Below are 19398 nucleotides of genomic sequence, written 5' to 3'. Positions count from 1 at the left end.
CCCAACCTGGCCTGCTGGAAGCTCCCTCCCTCCCTGCCCCGGGGGCGTCCCAGCCTCAGAAAGCCTGGGATGGCTCAGGGGCCAAAGCCACAGCCTTATGGGCCATCTGCTGGCCAGCAAACGTTCATCCGCTGGAGTGAGCCTCATGCATGTCAAGGCAGAAAACCATCCCAGGGAGGGCGGACAAACTAGCCCCAGCCTTCAAGCTCAGGCTCCCCAAAATGAGAGGAAAAGGCCTTTTCCAGGACTGCATTTCTGGGCTCCCCAAACTGACGTCTGTGCGCGGCACTCCTGGATCGGCCTGCATCCATCCTTTGATCCTGTTGGAAACACGCTTGACACCTAAAATTTAGCATCAAGAAAGTTTATTACAGAGAGAGTCCAGAGCATTAGGCCTTTCTGGCCAGAAGCAGGCTCCACCCCTCTTCAGGAGGGATGGGCCCAAGTGCAAGCGCAAGTGTGCTTTTATGCATTCAAATTTGGGAGTGAAACCTCCCAGGCCCGGATTGGTCCATTCCTTCCCGGGTTACACCCCTCCTTACATGTTTCCCCTGGATATGCTCAAGTATGTTCCCCCTCCCTCGGTCATATATCCCATGACTCGTTAATGAGGCTCTAATTTTATGCGGGGTGTGTCAGATAATAGTAATGAAGTTCATTAAGCAGGCCCACTAACATTTTTCGGGTGTCCTCAGGTTGACCCTTACTGGTCTGAGCTGGCTCAACCTTATCTTGAATTTGCAGTCTTTTTAGAGCCATCAGCTTACTTCTTATTGGTTAAGCCCTCGCCTACCTACAGTATCCTACTTCCTGGAATTGTGCTTTAAATCTCTGCCTTATTCTCTTTCTCTGTGGAAATATAACCTTTACCTGACTCTCACAATCCTAATCAGGGGACATGTTTAGAAAAAAGAACGCTAAGGCTCAGGGGGGAAGCACTTCTCCCAGAGGTCCCGGATAGGAACTGGCCTCCTCACTCCAACACCTTCCTATTGACTTTGTAGAGGAAGTCAAGGTGTCCTGGAGAATAGCCAGGAGGCTGAGCCCCCCTCAAAGTCTCCCTCCAATGTCTCCTTGTGGCGTAGACATAGCCCTGGGTTCTCGAGATCAGGCCGGTGGGGCACCAGCTCTGGTGGACTCTTCCCAGATGGAGAAGTCACAGGATGTGACTGACCCCCAGGTCTAGCCTTGCCAAGCTCACCACCAGCAGGGCAGCCCATGGGTCATGAGATTTGGGGAGGTAGTAACCCGTGAAACATGTAAGGTGGACCTTACCCACGCACCCTTACTTCTCATGGCTGAAAGGGGCAGAAAAAAGATTTTTGGTATTCAGGAGGTCAAGCATCAGGGCTACCTGCATGATTGTTGGCTCGCCTGAGCCAGGAAGCAGATGAGCCCTTAGTTCATCCAGAAAGTTGGGGGAGGGATGGGCTGTAGAGACTGACAAGGGTGAGTCCAGTCACCTCTGAAGTTCTAGACTGGACCTAACCCAGGCTGGTCCCTGGTGTTCCTAAGTGCAATGCTGGAACAGAGGGACTCAGCTGAGTTAGCAAGGGAAGAAAGTTCAACAAGGAGAGAACCCAAGCTCCCCTGCCTCAGAATTGCCTTTGTGGTCTGCCGGCCAACCCTCGGAGCATGCATGGGGTTGGTTCCTGTGGTCTGGCCAACTTGTGTGGATGTGTGTCACCGCTCGGCTTTTCACATCAGCCGTTGTGAGGATGCACAGCGACAGCAGATGTGTTGATTTTGAGATGTCCTAGAACAGCTAGGGCACCTAGGGACACCGAACCTGGAGTCAGGAAGACTTGAGTTCAAATCCAGATTCAGACACTTAGTAGCTGCTCCGTCTAAAGGAGAAACTTCCTCTCCCAAACTCAGTAGCTACTGATCCCAGAGAACCACCTACAACACAGAGACAGGCAGGGCCTTCCCCAAAGCCACCCTGCCAGCAGGGGCGGAAGGAGGGGTCTGAGTCCGACATTGCTGCCCATGGCCCCAAGAGCCTGGTGCTAATGTTCCCTGTAAAAGTCTCATCTGACTCCTCCCCACCCCACCCCCACTGCCTGGTATTTATCCTGTACCTGGTACAGACTCCTCCCCTGGCCCCAGGGAAGCTCCTCTGGGGCAGACGCTGCTTTGGCTTCTATATCCCCAGGCTGGTGCCTCATTAGCACCTTCTGTGGGGCCTAGGAATATCAGAGGGCAACCTCCACCCACAAAGAGTCTGTGGGAGGGCTTGGTCGAGGGCTCCAGAATGAGGAGCAGCGTCTCAAATGGGGGCGGCAGGAATGGCCGGCCGGATCCACATCCGCAGCCTTGTGGGCAGGTGCCAGAGATCTTCCAGTGGACATGGTGGCCTCATCTGCCTCCTCCTATGACCCCTCCCCCACCTTTGCCAGACGTTGGAGCTTCCAAATGTAGAACCTTCCCTGGGACAATGGAAAGTCAGTCCTGGGAGGGCAGGGCCACTTTCTGCTCCCCTCTCTGGCCCCCAGAGGCCAGCCAATGCCCAGGGGCTCCTCTGGGGGGGGGGGGGCACAGAATCATTCTGGAGGCTGGGAGTGGGCTGGATCCTTAACTGGACTTCTATAACAGAAGGGAAAGATGGGAGTGGGATGCAGCAAAAAGAAGGGGGTGGGCTTTGCTCACAGCTCCTGTCTCTTTGCTTTTCCAGGAGAATCGGTGCCGTCGTGAGACTCACCATGGAGAAGTTCTTGTGCATCTTCCTTCTCACCGTAAGTACAAGGAAATGGTGGGTCCTGGGCCCCGCTCTTCAAAAGGGTGAGTGTTGCCAAGTAAGCCTGCGATGGCGTTGGCAAGGACGGCCATTGTCTACCAGAAACGTAAGGCTGGGCAGGACCCAGCAGCCGCACAGTCTGACCCAGACCTGACGGGGATCCCAGCCAGTGATCATCCACTCTGCTCAGAGACTTCTGCGGCACCCAGCCCTCTTTAGACTTCTCCTTGTCAGTGACGTCCAGCCTAGGTGGGTCTCCACACTCAGCAGTCCAGTCCTTTGGGGCCAAGCAGGAGTAGTCTGATGCTTCCTGCACGTGAGTGAATGAATGAAAATAGGGACAAATGAATGAATGAAAAGGCATCTATTAAGGGTTTACCATGTGCTAAGCACTCAGAGATACAAATATAAGCAAATATGCATCCCCGCCCTCAAGGAGCTTACAGTCTAATGGGGAAGACAGTACATAAAGTGACCACACATAGAGGAACCCATGAAAAGTAGGGGGAGGAGGGGAGCATAGCTGAGAAATGTCCAAGAAATGGCATGGAAGCTGGGTGCCTCCCCATACACCTGAATGGGAAGGCCAGAACTGAACACAATGCCCAGCTGCAGCCAGAATGGAGCACAGCCAGCCTGGATTTGGCACTCCTCTGAATGCAGCCCAAGGTCATGACAGCCTTTTGGGTCCCCACCTCACCAAGGCTGAGCTTGAAGCCCAAGAAATGTCCAGGTCTCTTTTTAGAACAAGGGCTGTGTAGTCAGGACTTCCCTATCTCACACTTAGGGCATTGATTTTTTGATCCCAAGGGCAAGACTTTCCATTGATCCCTCCTGAATCTCATCTTACCACATTCAGCCAATTCTTTAGCCTGTCCAGGTCCTTCCGGATGCTGACTCTGTCATCCGGTCAGTCAGTCAGTCAAGCAATAAGAACTGGTTTTGCACTGAACAGTGGAGTTACAAGAAAATAGGCAAAAGCTACCCCTGCCCTCAAGGAGCTCACAGTCTAGTGGGGAAGACAAGAGACAAATAACAACATCTGTACAAGCCAGACACGGTACAGACGGGACATCATCTTAGAGCGAAGGTGCTGGGCTGGAGAGGGGAAGATGGCATTTGACCTGAGTCTTGAAGGAAGCCAGGAGACAAAGTGAGGGTGGAGATGGAGTTGGGAGGTGGAGGCTGGCATCACTGGAGTCTAGTGGATGTGAAGGGGAGGGAGGCAGGAGATGACTGGAAAAGGGGAAGGCGGCCAGGAGGAGGGCCTGAAATGACAGAGGATTTTCCATCTGCCCCTGGCAATGGTGGGAGGTGATTTGGAGTGCATTGAACGGAGAAGTGGCGGTCAGACCTGTACTTTGAGGAGATCCAATTGACTGCTAAGTGGAGGATGGACTGGAGCAAGGCAGATAGACCCCGCTGCAGCGATGGCAACGGTCCAAGTGTTAGATGAGGGGCCTGCACGGGGCTGGGAGCTGCCTCAGAGGAGAGGACGGGGCTCGTGCAGGAGAGCAATAAGGGACCCTGACACACAGTGGAAACAGGGCCAACCTGGTCATGAGGAAGATGGCGGCACCCTTGACAGTCATGGGGAGGTTGGGCAGAGGGGAGCTGGGGTTTGTGTCATCTGTGGATGTGATGAGCCTGCCACCTATGCTTTCTCTAAGTCACTGATATTTAACCGATATTACATAGCACAAGGCCAAGCACAGATCACGTGGGCTCTGGGCCTGAGTTCAAATCCAGTTCCAGAGGCTTCCTAACTGTATGCCCCTGGACAAATCACTTAATTTCTCCCAACCTCAGTTTCCTTGTCTGTAAAATGGGGATCATAATTGCGCCTCCCTCAAGGGTTGTTATGAGGATCAAAGGAGATAACACGCTTTGTAAACTTTAAAGGCCTCTGCAGGTGCCTGCCACTATTGCTGACTTAACCATTGTTGTCACTCTCCTGCACGCTTCCTGATGGTGGCCCTTCAGAACCCACCAGTCAGTTCTGAGCCCCCCAGGCTGCTGGTCCAGTGAGCCCCCAAACCTTTCCACAAGAATCACATGAGGCCTCTACCAAAGACTCTGCTAGCATCGAAACACTCTCTCTCCACAGCATTCACCCCACCTGTTAGCTTAGTTGTTCAGCTGTTTTTCAGTCGTGTCTGACTCTCTGTGACTCCATTTGGGGTTTTCTTGGCAAAGATACTGGAGTGGTTTGCCATTTCCTTCCACAGTTCATTTTACAGATGAAGAAACTGAGGCAAATGGGTGAAGTGACTTGCCCAAGGTCACACAGTTAGGAAGTGTCTGAGGTTGGATTTGTACTCAGGCCTTGCTGACCCCAGATCTGGCATTCTGTGTACTACGGCACCCCCTAGCTGCCCACTAGTAATCCCGTCCAAAAAGGAAGAAGGCAGTCCTAGACCACCTGACCTGAATCTCACTGTCTCTTCAATCACTGCATCTTCTTGGAGTCATTCACCAAACATCTCTGCAATGATCCAGCCTAGAACTTTCCCAGCCCTCCAAGCCAAGTTTGGAGACGCCCAAGAGGCCTTTGGATGTGAAGAGGCATGGTTTCAAATTGTGCATTTTGTTCAAATAAGGGTCAGTTTGTCTTACAAATGGACAAAGGTCATTCCAGATTCTGTCCACCAAAATCAGCGCTACTCCTAGACAGTCTGGATTTCAACCCTTCCTGAAACTGTTGGTCATTGGGTGAGAAAACAGGTGAGCTTGGCCTCATTATCATGTGAACCTGGCCCCAAAAGGAACAAACCAGCCTGGCCCCAGAAGGAACCCCTGAGCCTGGGCTCAAAACCACATGAACCTGGCCCCAGAAGGAAGGGGCTAGCCTGGCCTCAAAAGGAAGGGGCTAGCCTGGCCCCAGAAGGAAGCAGCTAACCTGGTCCCAGAAGGAAGGGGCTAGCCTGGCCCCAGAAGGAAGGGGCTAGCCTGGCCCCAGAAGGAAGCAGCTAACCTGGTCCCAGAAGGAAGGGGCTAGCCTGGCCCCAGAAGGAAGGGGCTAGCCTGGTCCCAGAAGGAAGGGGCTAGCCTGGCCTCAGACCTGCAGAAGCCTGGCCCCAGAATGCTGAGCTGCCTCTTTACAGAGCAAGTCCTGCCCTGCTGTCACCTCAGGGTGTTTTTCTGTAAAGATTCTCCCTGGATTTTCTGGCCCTTTTAGTTCCCAGACTCTCCTGGGTCTGCTCAGCTGCGCTCAGCTGATGAGATTTACAGAGCAGGAGAGCTGAGGTCATTTTGCACCCTCCGACTTTAGTTCCTCTGGGTCTTTGTTTTTCCCATGCACAGCTGGCCAGCCAGATAATTTACTGCCTGAAGCAGTTGTCCAGGCCCGGGCAGAGCAGTCTGGCCAAGGCTGGCCAGCCGGGCCAGCTCCACCTAGCTCCACTTTCAGTGACACCCTCAAGTTCCAGCAGATTCTTCTAGGATGATGAGGATGCTTTCCTGGGCACCATGTTGTTGGCAAAGGAGATGCAGCGCACACTGGCTTTTGCCCAAACTCAGAAACTAATGAACTCAGCATCAAATCGCATTGTACAGAGTTGTCCTGCCATCATCACCCACTGGGCCCTTGTTCTTTTGGGAAACATCTTTCTACTGTGAAAACCCTTTTGGCATCGGGGAAAGCAAGGGCTTGGTTGGCCTGAAATGGAATGGGCACATCCCAACAGGGGGATGAGGTGAGGGGACAAGACATTCCTGCAGGGCTAGAAATGGAAGATTCCCCAAAAAAGAATGGGAAAGTGGAGTCAGTCCTGCCTGGTGAGCCCCACAGCCCAGGACACTAGTTCTCAGTCACTGTTTCCCAGGGTGGATCTGTGCATTTCAATGGGTTTTGGTAGCAGAAAACTATCAGCAGTGTAGACTTAGTGCACGAGGTGATTTTAAAGACAAAGATTTAGGCTCGTTGTCTTGGAATTGCCTGCCTGTTCCAGGCATGACAATGCAGGGTTTCTTTTGACTAGTTCTGAACATTTCAAAGAACGCCAAGAATTTTACCTATTTCCCAAAGCCAGGAAAGGACATTCAGAGTCTCGGGGTCTCCTCCCTGCTGCTCAGAGCTCTTCTTTGCCTCATTCACTCCCCTTGGGGACGCCCCAGCCTGGAGCTTGGGCAGGTAATGCCTCCACACTGCCCCTGGGGGCACTCGGGCTTCCTGGAGGTGTCTGTATAGCCCCAGCTTCTGGCAGTAGCCTCAGTGGGTTTGGGAGACCGAGGCAGTGTCTGTAAAGCACTGGGCAAGCCTTAAGGATTGTACCAACGTCCACCATCATTGGTCATCAGTATTGTCATCTGCACATTTACGGAGTTTTGCCACCTTGGACCAATAGCAGATGTCACAAATGTTTTCCAAGATTCCGTTTGGTCATGAAGATTACATTGGTCTGGGGTCGCTCTGTCACGTCCTGTTTGACCCACTGCTTCCCACTTCCTTGGACAGAGCCAGGGCAGTTGGAGAGGGCGCAGAGTTGCATCGAGGCGAGGGTTAGTTCCAGCAGTGAGTTGCCTGGGAAGTGGCAGCTCCTGCCCCCTTGGCAGCTCTATGCCGAGGCTGAAGACACTGGCCATCAGGTCATGAAGCTAATTCTCCGAGGTTGCATCTGGCCCCGGGGAATAGCTGAGGCAGGCGCTAGCCCCGTCCAGCTCTGAAATTCTGGGATTCCTGAGTCTGTGGGAACCTAAGTGTCTACCAGCTCAGAGTCCCATGAAAACCTGATTCTGAGATTGTGGACTGGAGACAACTTCTTGGGACTGACTCCCCGGTGCCTCTAGATGCCTTCCCTGCCCTCCAGGAGCTTACAGTCTGATGATGAAAACAACAACCAAACAGCCACATACAAACTATAGACAGGATAAATAGGAAATCATCCACAGAGGAAAGGCAATAGAATTACAGGAGGTTGGGGAAGGCTTCCTGTGAAAGATGAGATCTTAGCTGGTCCCTGAGGCCAGGGAAGCTAGTCTGCAGAGAGGAGAAGAGAGAGAATTCTAGGCATGGGGGATGGCCAGAGAGAATGCCCAGAGCCGAGAGATGGACTAGGAGGCCGGGGTCACTGGATGGAAGAGTACGTGGTGGAAAGGTGGGGCAAGACAGTGAGAGGGACTTCTTTGACCCTAGAGCTTGAAGGGAGCTCCTGGAGTTTGGTCCAGACTTGGCCTCGAATCTCACCTCAGATGTCCACTATCTGTGTCATCCCTGACAAATCCCTCCCTCTCACCAATCCTGGGTCCTCATCTGTAAAATGGGTTCACAACTTCTAGAGTCCCAACATCCCAGAGGTGCTTTCCAGATCTAAAGAGCATATTAACATCTGAAGAGTACTCCATAGATGCCAGTTCTCATCATGCTCAAGAATTCATCTCCAGGGGGCAACTAGGTGGCGCAGTGGATAGAGCACTGGCCCTAGATTCAGGAGAACCCGAGTTCAAATCCAGCCTCAGACACATAACACGTACTAGCTGTGTGACCCTGGGCAAGTCACTTAACCCCCATTGCCCAACCCCCCCAAAAAAAACAAAAAAAACCAGAATTCATCTCCAACAAGGTTTTATATTGATTCTCACATTGGGACAAGTGGCAATGCCTCCAGGCAACGGGCTGTAAGAGGTAAGACCTCTCACCTTAGGAAAAATCCCTCTTCATCCAAAGTGCCAAGAGGCACAAATCACCAGAGTCCTGTGTCTCTATGGTTCATCTTCACCAAAATTGTGTACATGGGTATTTCTTGGGAATTCCTGCCACACCAATGAGCACATTGGCCTGGTGTGTGTACATGCCTGCACACAGGTACACACACATACATGCCTGTGGACACATACCTGTGTGCATGTGTCCATGGATACAGGCATATATGCACACATATGTGGGTGTGCGCACACATACACAAGGTCCATATACACGATGTGCTCACGGGTACATGCATGTATGTGCATGTATGTGCACATGGGTGCACACGCTAATCCTTGCCTTCCAATGAAGACAATAATACCAAAAGAGTACTTCAAGGTCTTCAAATGACTGGATGTACAAGACCTCATCTTTTCTGATCCTCATTTTATTGATGACATTGAGACTCAAGGTAAGTGACTCAACCAGGATCACACAGTCACAGCTGTCCCTGTACACATGACCAGAGACCCTCCATCCTTCCACTGACTCACAGAGATTGATGGGCACAGAGTCTTCACTGAATCTGCTGGAAGGACTGACCCCACGATCAAGTTCCCATTCGAACAGTCCTGGGCTTCTGCCTCCAGCCCTGAGGCGGATGACTTCTCTGCAAACTTTCGGAGGCAGATCTGGGGTGTTCCCTGAGAACCCCAGTACCAGCTCGGCACCCTCTCCCACATAGCGGGACACAGTGCCTGGTTCCCACCAATGCTTCCAGCCGGATGACTCCTGGTGGCCACTGTAGCCAGGCAGCAGCTTGGCAGTGGTAGGCATGACGTCATTGGCTGGAGTTTGGGGGAGTGACATCATGCATTCGGCTGCTAAACCGCTGCAGGGGACACCATTGAACTGCTCTCTGCTGAAGAACCAGATGGCCTGGGGCAGGGCAGGGCCACAGCCTCCCAAGGGATTCCCAGCCCTGCACCAAGCTCAGGAACAAGGCAGCGAAGGGCCAGCCGTGGAGTCCAGCTTCTCTCTCCACTTCCTAATGCACAGAGTCCTGGCTGGGGCCCACGCTCCTGCAGCTCTGATGAGGGGGGCTGGTAAGGGCTAAATGGCGCTCTCTGTCAGGAAGCCCCAAGAGCGATGCATCTCATCTTCCTTTTCTCCCTGTAAATGGGCCTGACCGTTCTTGCCAGGGATCTGCCCCCCCTGCCCCAAGCTTCATGTATGAATGGCCAGAACCTCTTGACCAGAAGGTCATTGTGATGCATTTATCCAAGTGTTGTGTGATCCCATTTAAACCATTCATGGCCTCCCAGACCCATGCTCTCTCACAAGTACTCATGCCCAGACACCCCCACGGACCCTCCCATGCCCTCACACACACACACACACACACACACACACACACACACACAACCTCCCATACTGCACACTCACATGCACACACATAGACACACACTCATGTACATATTCACAAGCCTCCATGTACATTCACACACACGTGCCCATATACATGCCATCTCCATAAACAGTCTTAACTGCAATAATGTCCAGACACATCCATGTAGCCCCCACATAAACACAGCCTCCCACACATCACTCACACACACATTGACATGCACCACCCCATACACATACATACACATGCCCATATGCACAGACCTCATACACATATGCATATACACCTGTACAACTAGGTCACAATTAATGTGAGTTCCAATAATGCAAGGTTCTATTTCATGTGAATTATGAAATATCAGGTCACATTAAATATGAGTCAAAATTCAATCAATGTAAGGAGTATAAGCTAGCTAAGGGTTTTAACACTTTACTACATTGTTAGGACACACTTGCATGGATGGGTTGGGCTGTTCTGATTACCTGATTATCAACAGTTGTGTTATTGTTTTTATTATTATTTTTTTTTTTGGTGAGGCAATTGGGGTTAAGTGACTTGCCCAAAGTCACACAGTTGGTGAGTGTCATGTGTCTGAGGTCGGATTTGAACTCAGGTCCTCCTGACTCCAGGGCCGGTGCGCCACCTAACTGCCCCTGTGTTATTGTTTTTAAAAGAGCCTTTAGCAAAATGGACTAAAGGAAGAAGGCTTCAGATAGAGACATGGCCAGCACAAGAAAAGAGAAGAAAAACTTGTTATCACATGAGAACAAAAACGTGATGTCTTAGAACAGTGGCACAAATGTGGTTGCCATAACTCTAAAAGAGGAATGTTATGGTTGCTATTACAGAAGTCCATGTCACTGTTGGAATGCCAGAAGGGTGATGTGGAATATGGGCAGGGAGGCAGGAGGCATCCGAAAGAAAGGCTACGTCTCATCAGCCTGGTGGCCACGAGAAGGAGGAGGTGTGTCGCAGGGACAGCACGGGCGGGTATCTTAGCTCTGGCAATCCAGAACCACCATCACACGCACAGCCCTTCAGATCAAAGCTCCAGTTCACATCAGACACTGAAAGGAAATGGCGTGAGGTGATGGTGAAGACGCTTTTACCGCAAGTGTTGGTTGCTTCTGTTCCTTTAAAAAGCAGAATCAGCTGGAGGCATGGAGAGACAGCCGCTGCCGTGTGGAAGCATGTCTTACTGGGCAGGTTTTCCCTTGGAAAAGCAGACTGTGATAGGAGAAATAACAAACCTGGGAAGAAAGCTTGGCTTGGGACAGCTAGAAAATGGCGGCCTGGGAGTGATTCCCACTCAAGAGAATGCCCTGGTGTTGATCTCCATTATTTAGATCAACAGCAAGTTCTGGAAGGATGGAAAGGTGTGCAGACAGAGACGCTCGCCCTCATGAGCTTTGTTGTGCTTGGTCCCGGAGAGCAGAACTGGGGAGACATCACAAAGAGGCCCATTCAGGGTCAATAGAAAGGAATAATCTGAGGCTCGCTTCCTAATGGGAGGAGTGGTGAGGCCAAGTAAAGTAAAGGTCACCAAGGATGGTGACCCTGATGTCAGTGAGAGTGCACCAATTCTCCAGGCGTGGGTCAAGCTCTCTACATCTATCAGCATCTGCATGAAGACTTAAAGAAAGGGAAGGCAGTTCAGTCTGGGCTGCTAACATGATTTAAACAAAAATAATGACATTTTCATCACATCGGTGTAGGCTTATCTTGGGGTTCAGCAATTTTTTAAAAAATTAAACTTTAAAAATTTTTCTTTCTGTAACTGCTTTATTACTTTGTAATAAATTTGAACAGAAATAATGTTTTGTCCTTTGCTGTTATATTACATTAGTAAACAGATAAAACTTATTTTTAAAGTTTCTCATTGAATAATTCCATAGAGCTGGAACCAATTACCTTATTTTACATGCAATTATAACATTTAATAGTGCAAATCTGAATAATGCAATCACCTCACAGGGTTCATTATTCTCACTAATCAGGACCTGACTGCAAACTCCTGTGTAAACAAACATGCGCATGCATATTCATGCATTTACATACATGCAGCCCCCATACCCCCTCACGTGTATGCTCATGCCATCACAGACAATCTCATGCACATACACACTGCACCCACACCCCCTACACACACTCATCTTTCCTAATGAACTGAGCCCCATCACACCATTATTTGAGGCTTCTGATCCCAGGAGGGGCTGTCAATTAAGGCCATGATGCTTTCAGAGGGAGGGTCCAGTGTGCTGCCACTCAGCTGTGACCAGAAGCTGTGTCACTGCCGTGGCCCAGGCAGAGACAGAGACAAGACGCACCACTTGAGCGAAGGTGCCATCTTAGACACGGCTGCTTGTACAGCCTACTTTAAGGTCCACAGAGTGGATTAGAGACAATTCTTATCTGATCTTCCAAAGCTGAACTCATTATCTTTCCCTCTAAGCCCTCCCCTGCTACCTTCCCTATTACTTCCAAGGGCTTCTCGATCCTCCCAGTCTCTTGGGCTCCCCACCTAGGAGTCTTCCTGGACTCCTCCCTAACTCTCATCCCCATAAACAATATGGTGCCAAAGCTTGTGGATTCCACCTCTGCAGCATCTCTCAACATGCCCCCTCCTCTCCTCTGACACCCTGGTGCAGACCCTTGTCACCTCACGTCTGGACTATGACAACAGCTGCTGGAGGGGATCTTCCTGCCCCACTTCCATACTTCCAGCACATGATTGCTCTCTACAGTTTTACTTCTGCTTCATTCAGCTTTATAACCCTTAGCTAATTGGTCTCATTATCATAGTTCATTTTCAAAGGTAGCTACGTGTGAATATGGGGATAGGGAGGGGACTGTGAGCCGATGTGAATTGGGGGAGTGTGTGAGCAGAGGGGGCTGGCACCAGCCATGACCGAAGACGGGAATGCTGTCCTCAAGCTGCCGCAGTGACTTTCCCGAAGGTCAGGTAACCCTTGTCTCCAACGCGCTCCAGCGGCTTACTCTCATCTCTAAGGTGAAATACAAAGTCTTCTTTGGGGCGCTGAAAGCCTCCACACTTGCGCCCATCCCCCATCTCCACCCACAGTCAGCACCAGCCCAGTCCGACAGGCTCGCTCTTCCTCACTTAGCACATTCCGTCTACTGCCTTTACTTTACTGCCCCTGCACGAGGAGAAGCAGCCTCCTCGGCTGTGCCAAATGTCATCGACCAGCAGCTCCTCATCCTGGTCAAGTTGGGACCTGAAAGTGTACCCCCTGGGAGAAGGGACTGGGAGAGCGGGCCCGCCACGCCTTCTTGGGGAACCGTGCCGGGGAGGCAGGAGCCAGCTGCTTCGGTGGCCCAGGACGGAGCTGTTTCCTTAGCGTGGGACATCCTCAGCAGATATTTGAGGGAAAAAAGGGAGTTGAGGTCTCCTAAGCCTGTCCTGCCCTTCTGTCCAACCACACCCAGACCCTCCTACTGACTGATGCCTTTTCCTTTTCATACAGACGCTCTCTTCTGGCCTGGTCTCCACTCTTAATGACACAGAGCCAACCCTGGAGCCTGAGGTCATCACGGATGCCTCCCCGGAGCGCCAGAAGATTGTGGATGCCCAGTTCAAGTGCTTTGAGCGGATGAACAACAAGCCTCCCTACAAAAAAACAGGTAACCCCAGTGGGTGGGGCAGGGGCAGGGGCCAGGCCCTCTCATTCCCCCAGCTGCCCTGGGGCCTAGAAGTTGAAGTCAGGAAGGGGTCTCCCTCCCACCACACGACCCCAAGTTTGTAAGGTCAGGCCTGGGATGTTGGGCTGAGCGCCTCAGGACAGTCCTTCCCTTTCCTCAGATCTCCCCCAGACAGATACAGAAGCCAGAGGTCCTTGCAGACCATGTGGCTCCTGGTACACAGTGGCTGGAATCCTGGGCCCAGCTTGCCTTTGGGAGGGTAGGGTTGAGACAGGTCTCTGAGGAGTTGGGGGCAGGGGGTGTCTCCAGGCTTCCTTGGCCCAAAGGATACAAGATGGGCAGCCCTGCAAAGGCTCCAGCCAAAACGAAAAAGGAGGCCATGAGTCTCCTCTCTTGTCTGTGGGGCCATGGTCGCACGCCCTTCACAAAGCACAGCAGCCCTATTGATGGGATAGAACATATCCTGGGCAGATTCATGGATTTGGGCAGCAGCTTTCCAGACCCTAATCTGTGGCTCCAAATTATCTCCTTTTGGTTTTCAGCGTAATCCAGATTGACAAATTCTTGCAAATCTGACGCAGGCCATTGTTGAGGAAAAGGGGGGACACAGAGAAAGAGGCGGATAGATAAATGGGTGGCCAGAAAGACAGCAGAGACAGAGACAGTCTGACTTCACACCCAGGGTCAGCCAGAGCTGGACTCAAGAAACTGAAATTTGGGGTCATGAAAACCTTTCCTAACTGTGTGAACTTTGAACTGAACCTCCCCCACCTTCAGCTCCATGCTGCATAAAAGGGGTGACAATGCCTGGAGCACCTCCCTCCCAGGGCCACTGTGAGACACAGCAGGGATGGTGACCGTGCCAACAAAAACTCCACAGCTTAATGAAGCTCCTTTGGAGCAGAGGCTCGAGGGGGACAGGGGAGCCCCGTTCATGCATCTGAAAGGCTGTCGTGAGCTTTGTTGTGCTTGGTCCCAGAGAGCAGAACTGGGGAGACATCACAAAGAGGCCCATTCAGGGTCAATAGAAAGAAAATCCTCCTAAACACAAGAGCTTTCCCAGAGTGGAGCAGGTTGCCTGACAACTGATCAGCTCCGGCTCCCTGCAAGTCTCCACGAAGAGGCCCCTTTTGTTGTGCTGGGGGGTCCTTGGGGGTAATTGGAGCTGGACTGGAGGCCATTGGAATCCTTCCTATTCATCCTCGAAGGCCCCCTGACCCCGAGCTGCCTGAACTCCCAGGGGAAGGGGCAGCCCAGAGTGGAAGGAGCCATCCCGGCCTCCAGGGGCTGGGCTTTCAGGGGGACTCTTTCGGGCCCCAGGGCGTCCCTGGTTTTGATGAGGAGCATAGGAGGCCTCTGCTAGGGTACAGTCCCTCCACATGGGGATGTTGCAACCCCACCCCTTGGCCACTTCCATTATCTTCCCAGAGGCGCAAGGTGTGGAGGCTTCAGGTGGACTCAGGATGGAGCCATTTCTGATCTTACGGTTTTTGCCTTGCTAGGTCTGTTCTGCAACCGCACCTGGGATGGATGGCTCTGCTGGGATGATACACCTGCTGGGAAGGTCTCCGTGCAGAACTGTCCCGACTACTTCCCCGACTTTGACCCGACAGGTAAAGGATTCCTTCATGCTGCCATGTTTGGCCAGGAAGACGTTGGAGCCCTCAGGCGGAGGGAAAGGGGAGCAGACGTGAGGGAGAGTGGTCCAAGAGAGACTACGCTCCCCAGAACCAAAGCCAAAAAGTTTCCAGAAATAACACTGATAACAAGAGATGAGCTGTGGGGTCTGCGAGTGCCAAGGGCTCAGGGGAGTGAGATCTCCCTTTGATAGCAGGGGGTTTGACATCTGTCTCACAGGGAAGGTGGGGGGACTCCCTGACTGTTTGGGTCGGTGGAGCCACACATCGGGAAAGCCCCAAAGGAGGCGTCATGCTTATCTCTGTAGCACACTTTCCCTGGCTCGTGGGAGAAAGCTTTGGGCCCGCTGCAGGGACTTCCCTTAGCCTGTTGTCTCTGGCACTCATGCTTGGATTCTGGCATGAGCGCATCAGCTATTTCCCTTCGGTGGTTCATCCCTGGCCCCTGACAGATGTCCCATCCACGTGCTGGACAGGAGACCTCGGGGACATCTTATCCCTCTCTTCCATCTCACTCATCTGTACACTGAGGCAAAGATCAGAAGTGACCCACCCAGGGCCACACATCTAGTAAGCATCACAGACAGGCTTTGACCCAAAGCCTCTCCCGACCCAAGGGCAGTTATCCATCTCACCTCGTCTGGGGTGGGGAGGTCAGGCCGGCCAAGCAAGTGGTGCCTGGGGGCAAACCACTGATGGAAGCCTGGTGGCGAGCCTGTTTGTTTAGGGGTTGGGATTGCCGAGCCTACAGAGGCCAAAGCAGAGGGATGGCCTTTGTTTGGAGCCTACATTTTGTTCCTGACTTGGCCAAAAAGTTGGAGAGTTGGGCCTCTGGGACTGCTCTGCCAGGACCTTTGAGGGGGAGCGTCCATTGCCCTTTTTGCCCCTACGCTCATCCAGCCCTACTGGAGAAGCCATGGACTGTGGACATACAGGGAGGGGTGGGGCCAAGAGCTACACAGGAGAACCTGAGAGGCCATCATGGGGACCCTGGCCCCTGGGCAGACCCAGGATCCATGGGAGGGGGCTGCAAGGAGACAGACTTCAGCTAGAGGGCTGCATAGGCTTTCTTCGGAGGAGAGCTGTCCCTACATGGAAGGAGTCAGCTCAGGAGGCTTCCCCCTCCCCACTAGAAGGCTTCAGGCCAAGGCTGGGCACATCAGGTAGGCACCTCAGAGGAGATATGGTTCAAGTGAAGGTCACACTGGATGCCCTGAGGTCTCTGCCACTCTGGGCTGGAGAGATTCAGATGGTCTCAGGAGTGAATGAGACACTGAAGATGAAAAACAGCTGGGCCCTCCATCCCAGAGCCTCCCTGGGTGGTTAGCTGCCAACAGGATGGTGAGGGGGACTAGAACAGATTTGGCGGAAGCAAAAGAACGCCATGCTTTTCCCTCACTGAGAGACAAAGACACAGAGAGGAGAAAAGACAGAGATCCCTGGGGCTGATTGGCACTTTCTTTGGTTTCCACTTGACTACTCTGAAAGCTGCCCTCTTAGTACAGGAGCCTTCCAATCTCTAAGCCTTTGCTTGCTCTGTGCTCTTTACATCTGTGAGAAGGCAGAGCTGCTTCCCCATCCGAGGCACTGTCTGAGCCCACATCCGGTTGCCATGGCAACCTCTTGGCCCACCCCATCCCCCAGCCTCCGCTCAGCTTCTTAGCCTGGAGAACTGAGCTCACTTTTCTGCGTGTCCAACATCAGCCAGGATGGGGTTCAAGTAGGTGCCTGACCCAAGGGTCCCAGAGGCAGGGTCCCCCTCGATGACCCCCACTGAATCCCCAGGACAACCAGACAGAGCATCGGGCAGCTGCTCAAGGCCTTTTCACTGAGGCCAATCTCCAGAGTCCCTTCTGGAAGGGAGGGGAACGGTTATGGGTTCAAGGAGAGGAGAGGCCAGAGGGTCAACCTCTGACATCCCTGTTGGGTTCCCCGTCTTTGTCCTAAAAATGGGCAGTCCTGAAGAAAGCCCCAGTCAGCAATGCTGCTGTCCCTGGTGCCAACCCCCAAAGTCTCTGTGGTCAGGGAGCAGAGGATGGCATCTCTGCCAGCCTCACTTCTGGCTGGTTTGGAAGAGGCCAGACTCCGAATGCCCCTTGGAGCAGATCAGCTTCCCCTTCCTGGGCTGCTGGGGACTCATCTGTTCCTATTATGCCTCATTTTTATAGAACAGGCCTCCAAGTACTGCGATGAACATGGGAACTGGTTCCAACATCCCGAGAGTAACCGGACCTGGTCCAACTACACATTATGCAACTCATTCACGTCAGAGAAACTGAAGGTGAGCTCGGTCTCTAGCCCCTAACAGAGGTGGAAATGTGGGAGCCTGTGCCCTCATTGTGAATGGTTGGCTGCCACCGAGGGGCCAACACGGCCAAAGCTGCAGCCCCTCCTGGGGCTCTGGGGAAGCCGCCGGGCCACAGCTTGGGGTTCTGCCTGCCCTCCAGCAGAGGGTCAGAAAGAGACAGATCCCCTCCCACCCACCAGCCCCTTAACCAACATCTGCCTCAGAGATGCCCAAAGTTGCCTGCCCTATGATGACTAAGAGGCACTTGTCAGTGGAGGTGGAGAGGAACGTGTGGAGAGGAGCATCAGAGTGCAGAATTCCCAGACCGGAAACTCCCTCTCCCCCAGCACTTCCACTGAGGATGAGCAAATAATCTCTCATGGACAGTCTGAGAGAGTTCCCTTGGCCTGAGAGTCTGAGTTACCTGCTCAGAGTTACACAGCCAGAATGCATCAGAGACCAGGCTCGAACCCAGATCATCTTCACTCTGAGACCTGCTCGCTATCCACTGCACTACACTGCCTCTCAAACAGAAATATCAGGAAACACTTCTAAGTACTATCAATTTGCAAAGTTAATATCATTAACAAATTGGTACTAGGTACTAGGAAAGGAGCCCACTCAAACAACCAGTGGGGAAAGCAGAGAATCTGTTGGGCTATAAAAATCTGGGAAGAGCAGGGAGCATAATTTATCTATGAGAGGAAAAATTGGTCAGTGCCTGTTACTGGCACCCAAGATTCCTGATAGCTCCTGGGGATGTCAGTCCCATCATACTCAACCAACATACTCAAGTACTGAGTCTGGGATGGAAATACTCTGGGCTTTCTGGGCTATCCAGAAACTCTCAGAGTTGGGGAGGGGGTGGGGAATTTTGTTTTTATTCAGAAGAAAATCCTAATGGTTGACCAGATAGCAAAGACGTCTGACAAGCATCTCCTGGCATAGGCAGCATGTGGGCACGGGCCGAGGGGGCTAGAGCCCGTCATCTGCTGGCACATTGTTCAGTGACCCTTGAGAAATCAATTTCATTAGATCCCACTTCCTAATGGAAAGCCGTTCAGCTAGTCTGGTCTAATTGAAATGGCACGCTCCCTGAGTCATCACATGCTGATTAATATGCTGCAAATGACAAGAGTGGCAAAGTCAAATACACAGACTTCTGGGACAGTGGCACACAGCTCCCACCCCAGGCTTAGGCCGCCTTGAATGGTAGCCCTATCTGTGTTCCCCACATGCCAATCTAGGACTCCTGCAGTAAGAACCACAATGGAATGAACCCAGGAGAGCCAGCCCCTTGGGCAGCACACCCCCTTTCGGCATGAGAATGAGCCAGAAGTAACAAATGAGGGACTGACTGTCCATGTAATCCCAACAGGGATGAATCTCACAAATAGATGCATGAGCCCTTTAAGGAAATGCAGCTGTGAAGAGGATGCAAAGACCTACCCAGGATGAAGACTGTCTCCAATGGACTTATTGGCCACCTAAAATGAGAAGCAGTGACCCTGGTGGCAGATTCCTTCATGGGGGAGATGAAACATTGCCCTGTTGGCATTCTCAGGACAGATGAAACCAGGAGAAATGGAAAACTGCCGCTACCACTGGTGGCAGGACGGGATAATAGGCTCTCCCCAGAGGGGGAAAGGAAGAGCACCTCAAATGTAGCAGGAAGCCTCACTTCACAGGGCATTTGTCCATCTCCCCTGGACATCATCCAGATGAGCAGGAATGACTGGACAACAGGAGGGGCAGCGCGTGGGGGTGGGAATCTGGCCCAGGGGAGACAGAAGCAAGTGAAGCGCCCAGTGAGCCTCTCCAAACCAAGCTCTCTCCCCCCACCCATCTTGACCCTCAGTGCCTTCCATGCAAAGGTGGATGCGCCCAAGGGACATGGACCCAGTGGGCTGAGGGACACGGACCCAGTGGGCTGAGGGACACGGACCCAGTGGGCTGAGGGACATGGTCCCAGTGGCCTGAGGGACATGGACCCAGTGGCCTGAGGGACATGGACCCAGTGGGCTGAGGGACATGGACCCAGTGGGC

General features: G+C 52.4%; 1 protein-coding gene across 3 annotated transcripts in view; it reads left to right on the top strand.

The window, feature by feature from the left end:
• Nucleotides 1–19398, top strand: part of CALCR (calcitonin receptor) — a 147781-nt gene that overhangs the window by 89494 nt on the left and 38889 nt on the right. For 2 of the 3 annotated variants that reach the window (XM_027835944.1, XM_027835945.1), the window contains 4 exons: nucleotides 2675–2735; nucleotides 13254–13410; nucleotides 14931–15041; nucleotides 17234–17346. In XM_027835944.1, coding sequence (XP_027691745.1) covers nucleotides 2703–2735; nucleotides 13254–13410; nucleotides 14931–15041; nucleotides 17234–17346 — 414 coding nt within the window. In that variant the 5' untranslated portion in view covers nucleotides 2675–2702. Of the gene's footprint in view, nucleotides 1–2674; nucleotides 2736–13253; nucleotides 13411–14930; nucleotides 15042–17233; nucleotides 17347–19398 lie in introns of those variants that run through there. The other variant, XM_027835946.1, reaches the window with a different exon arrangement.

The sequence above is a fragment of the Vombatus ursinus genome, unplaced genomic scaffold (assembly GCF_900497805.2).
Source record: "Vombatus ursinus unplaced genomic scaffold, bare-nosed wombat genome assembly UNPS02014817.1, whole genome shotgun sequence".
Taxonomy (NCBI): Eukaryota; Metazoa; Chordata; class Mammalia; order Diprotodontia; family Vombatidae; genus Vombatus; species Vombatus ursinus.
The sequence above is the reverse complement of the archived record's forward strand: the minus strand, read 5'-3'. Positions and strand labels throughout refer to the sequence as shown.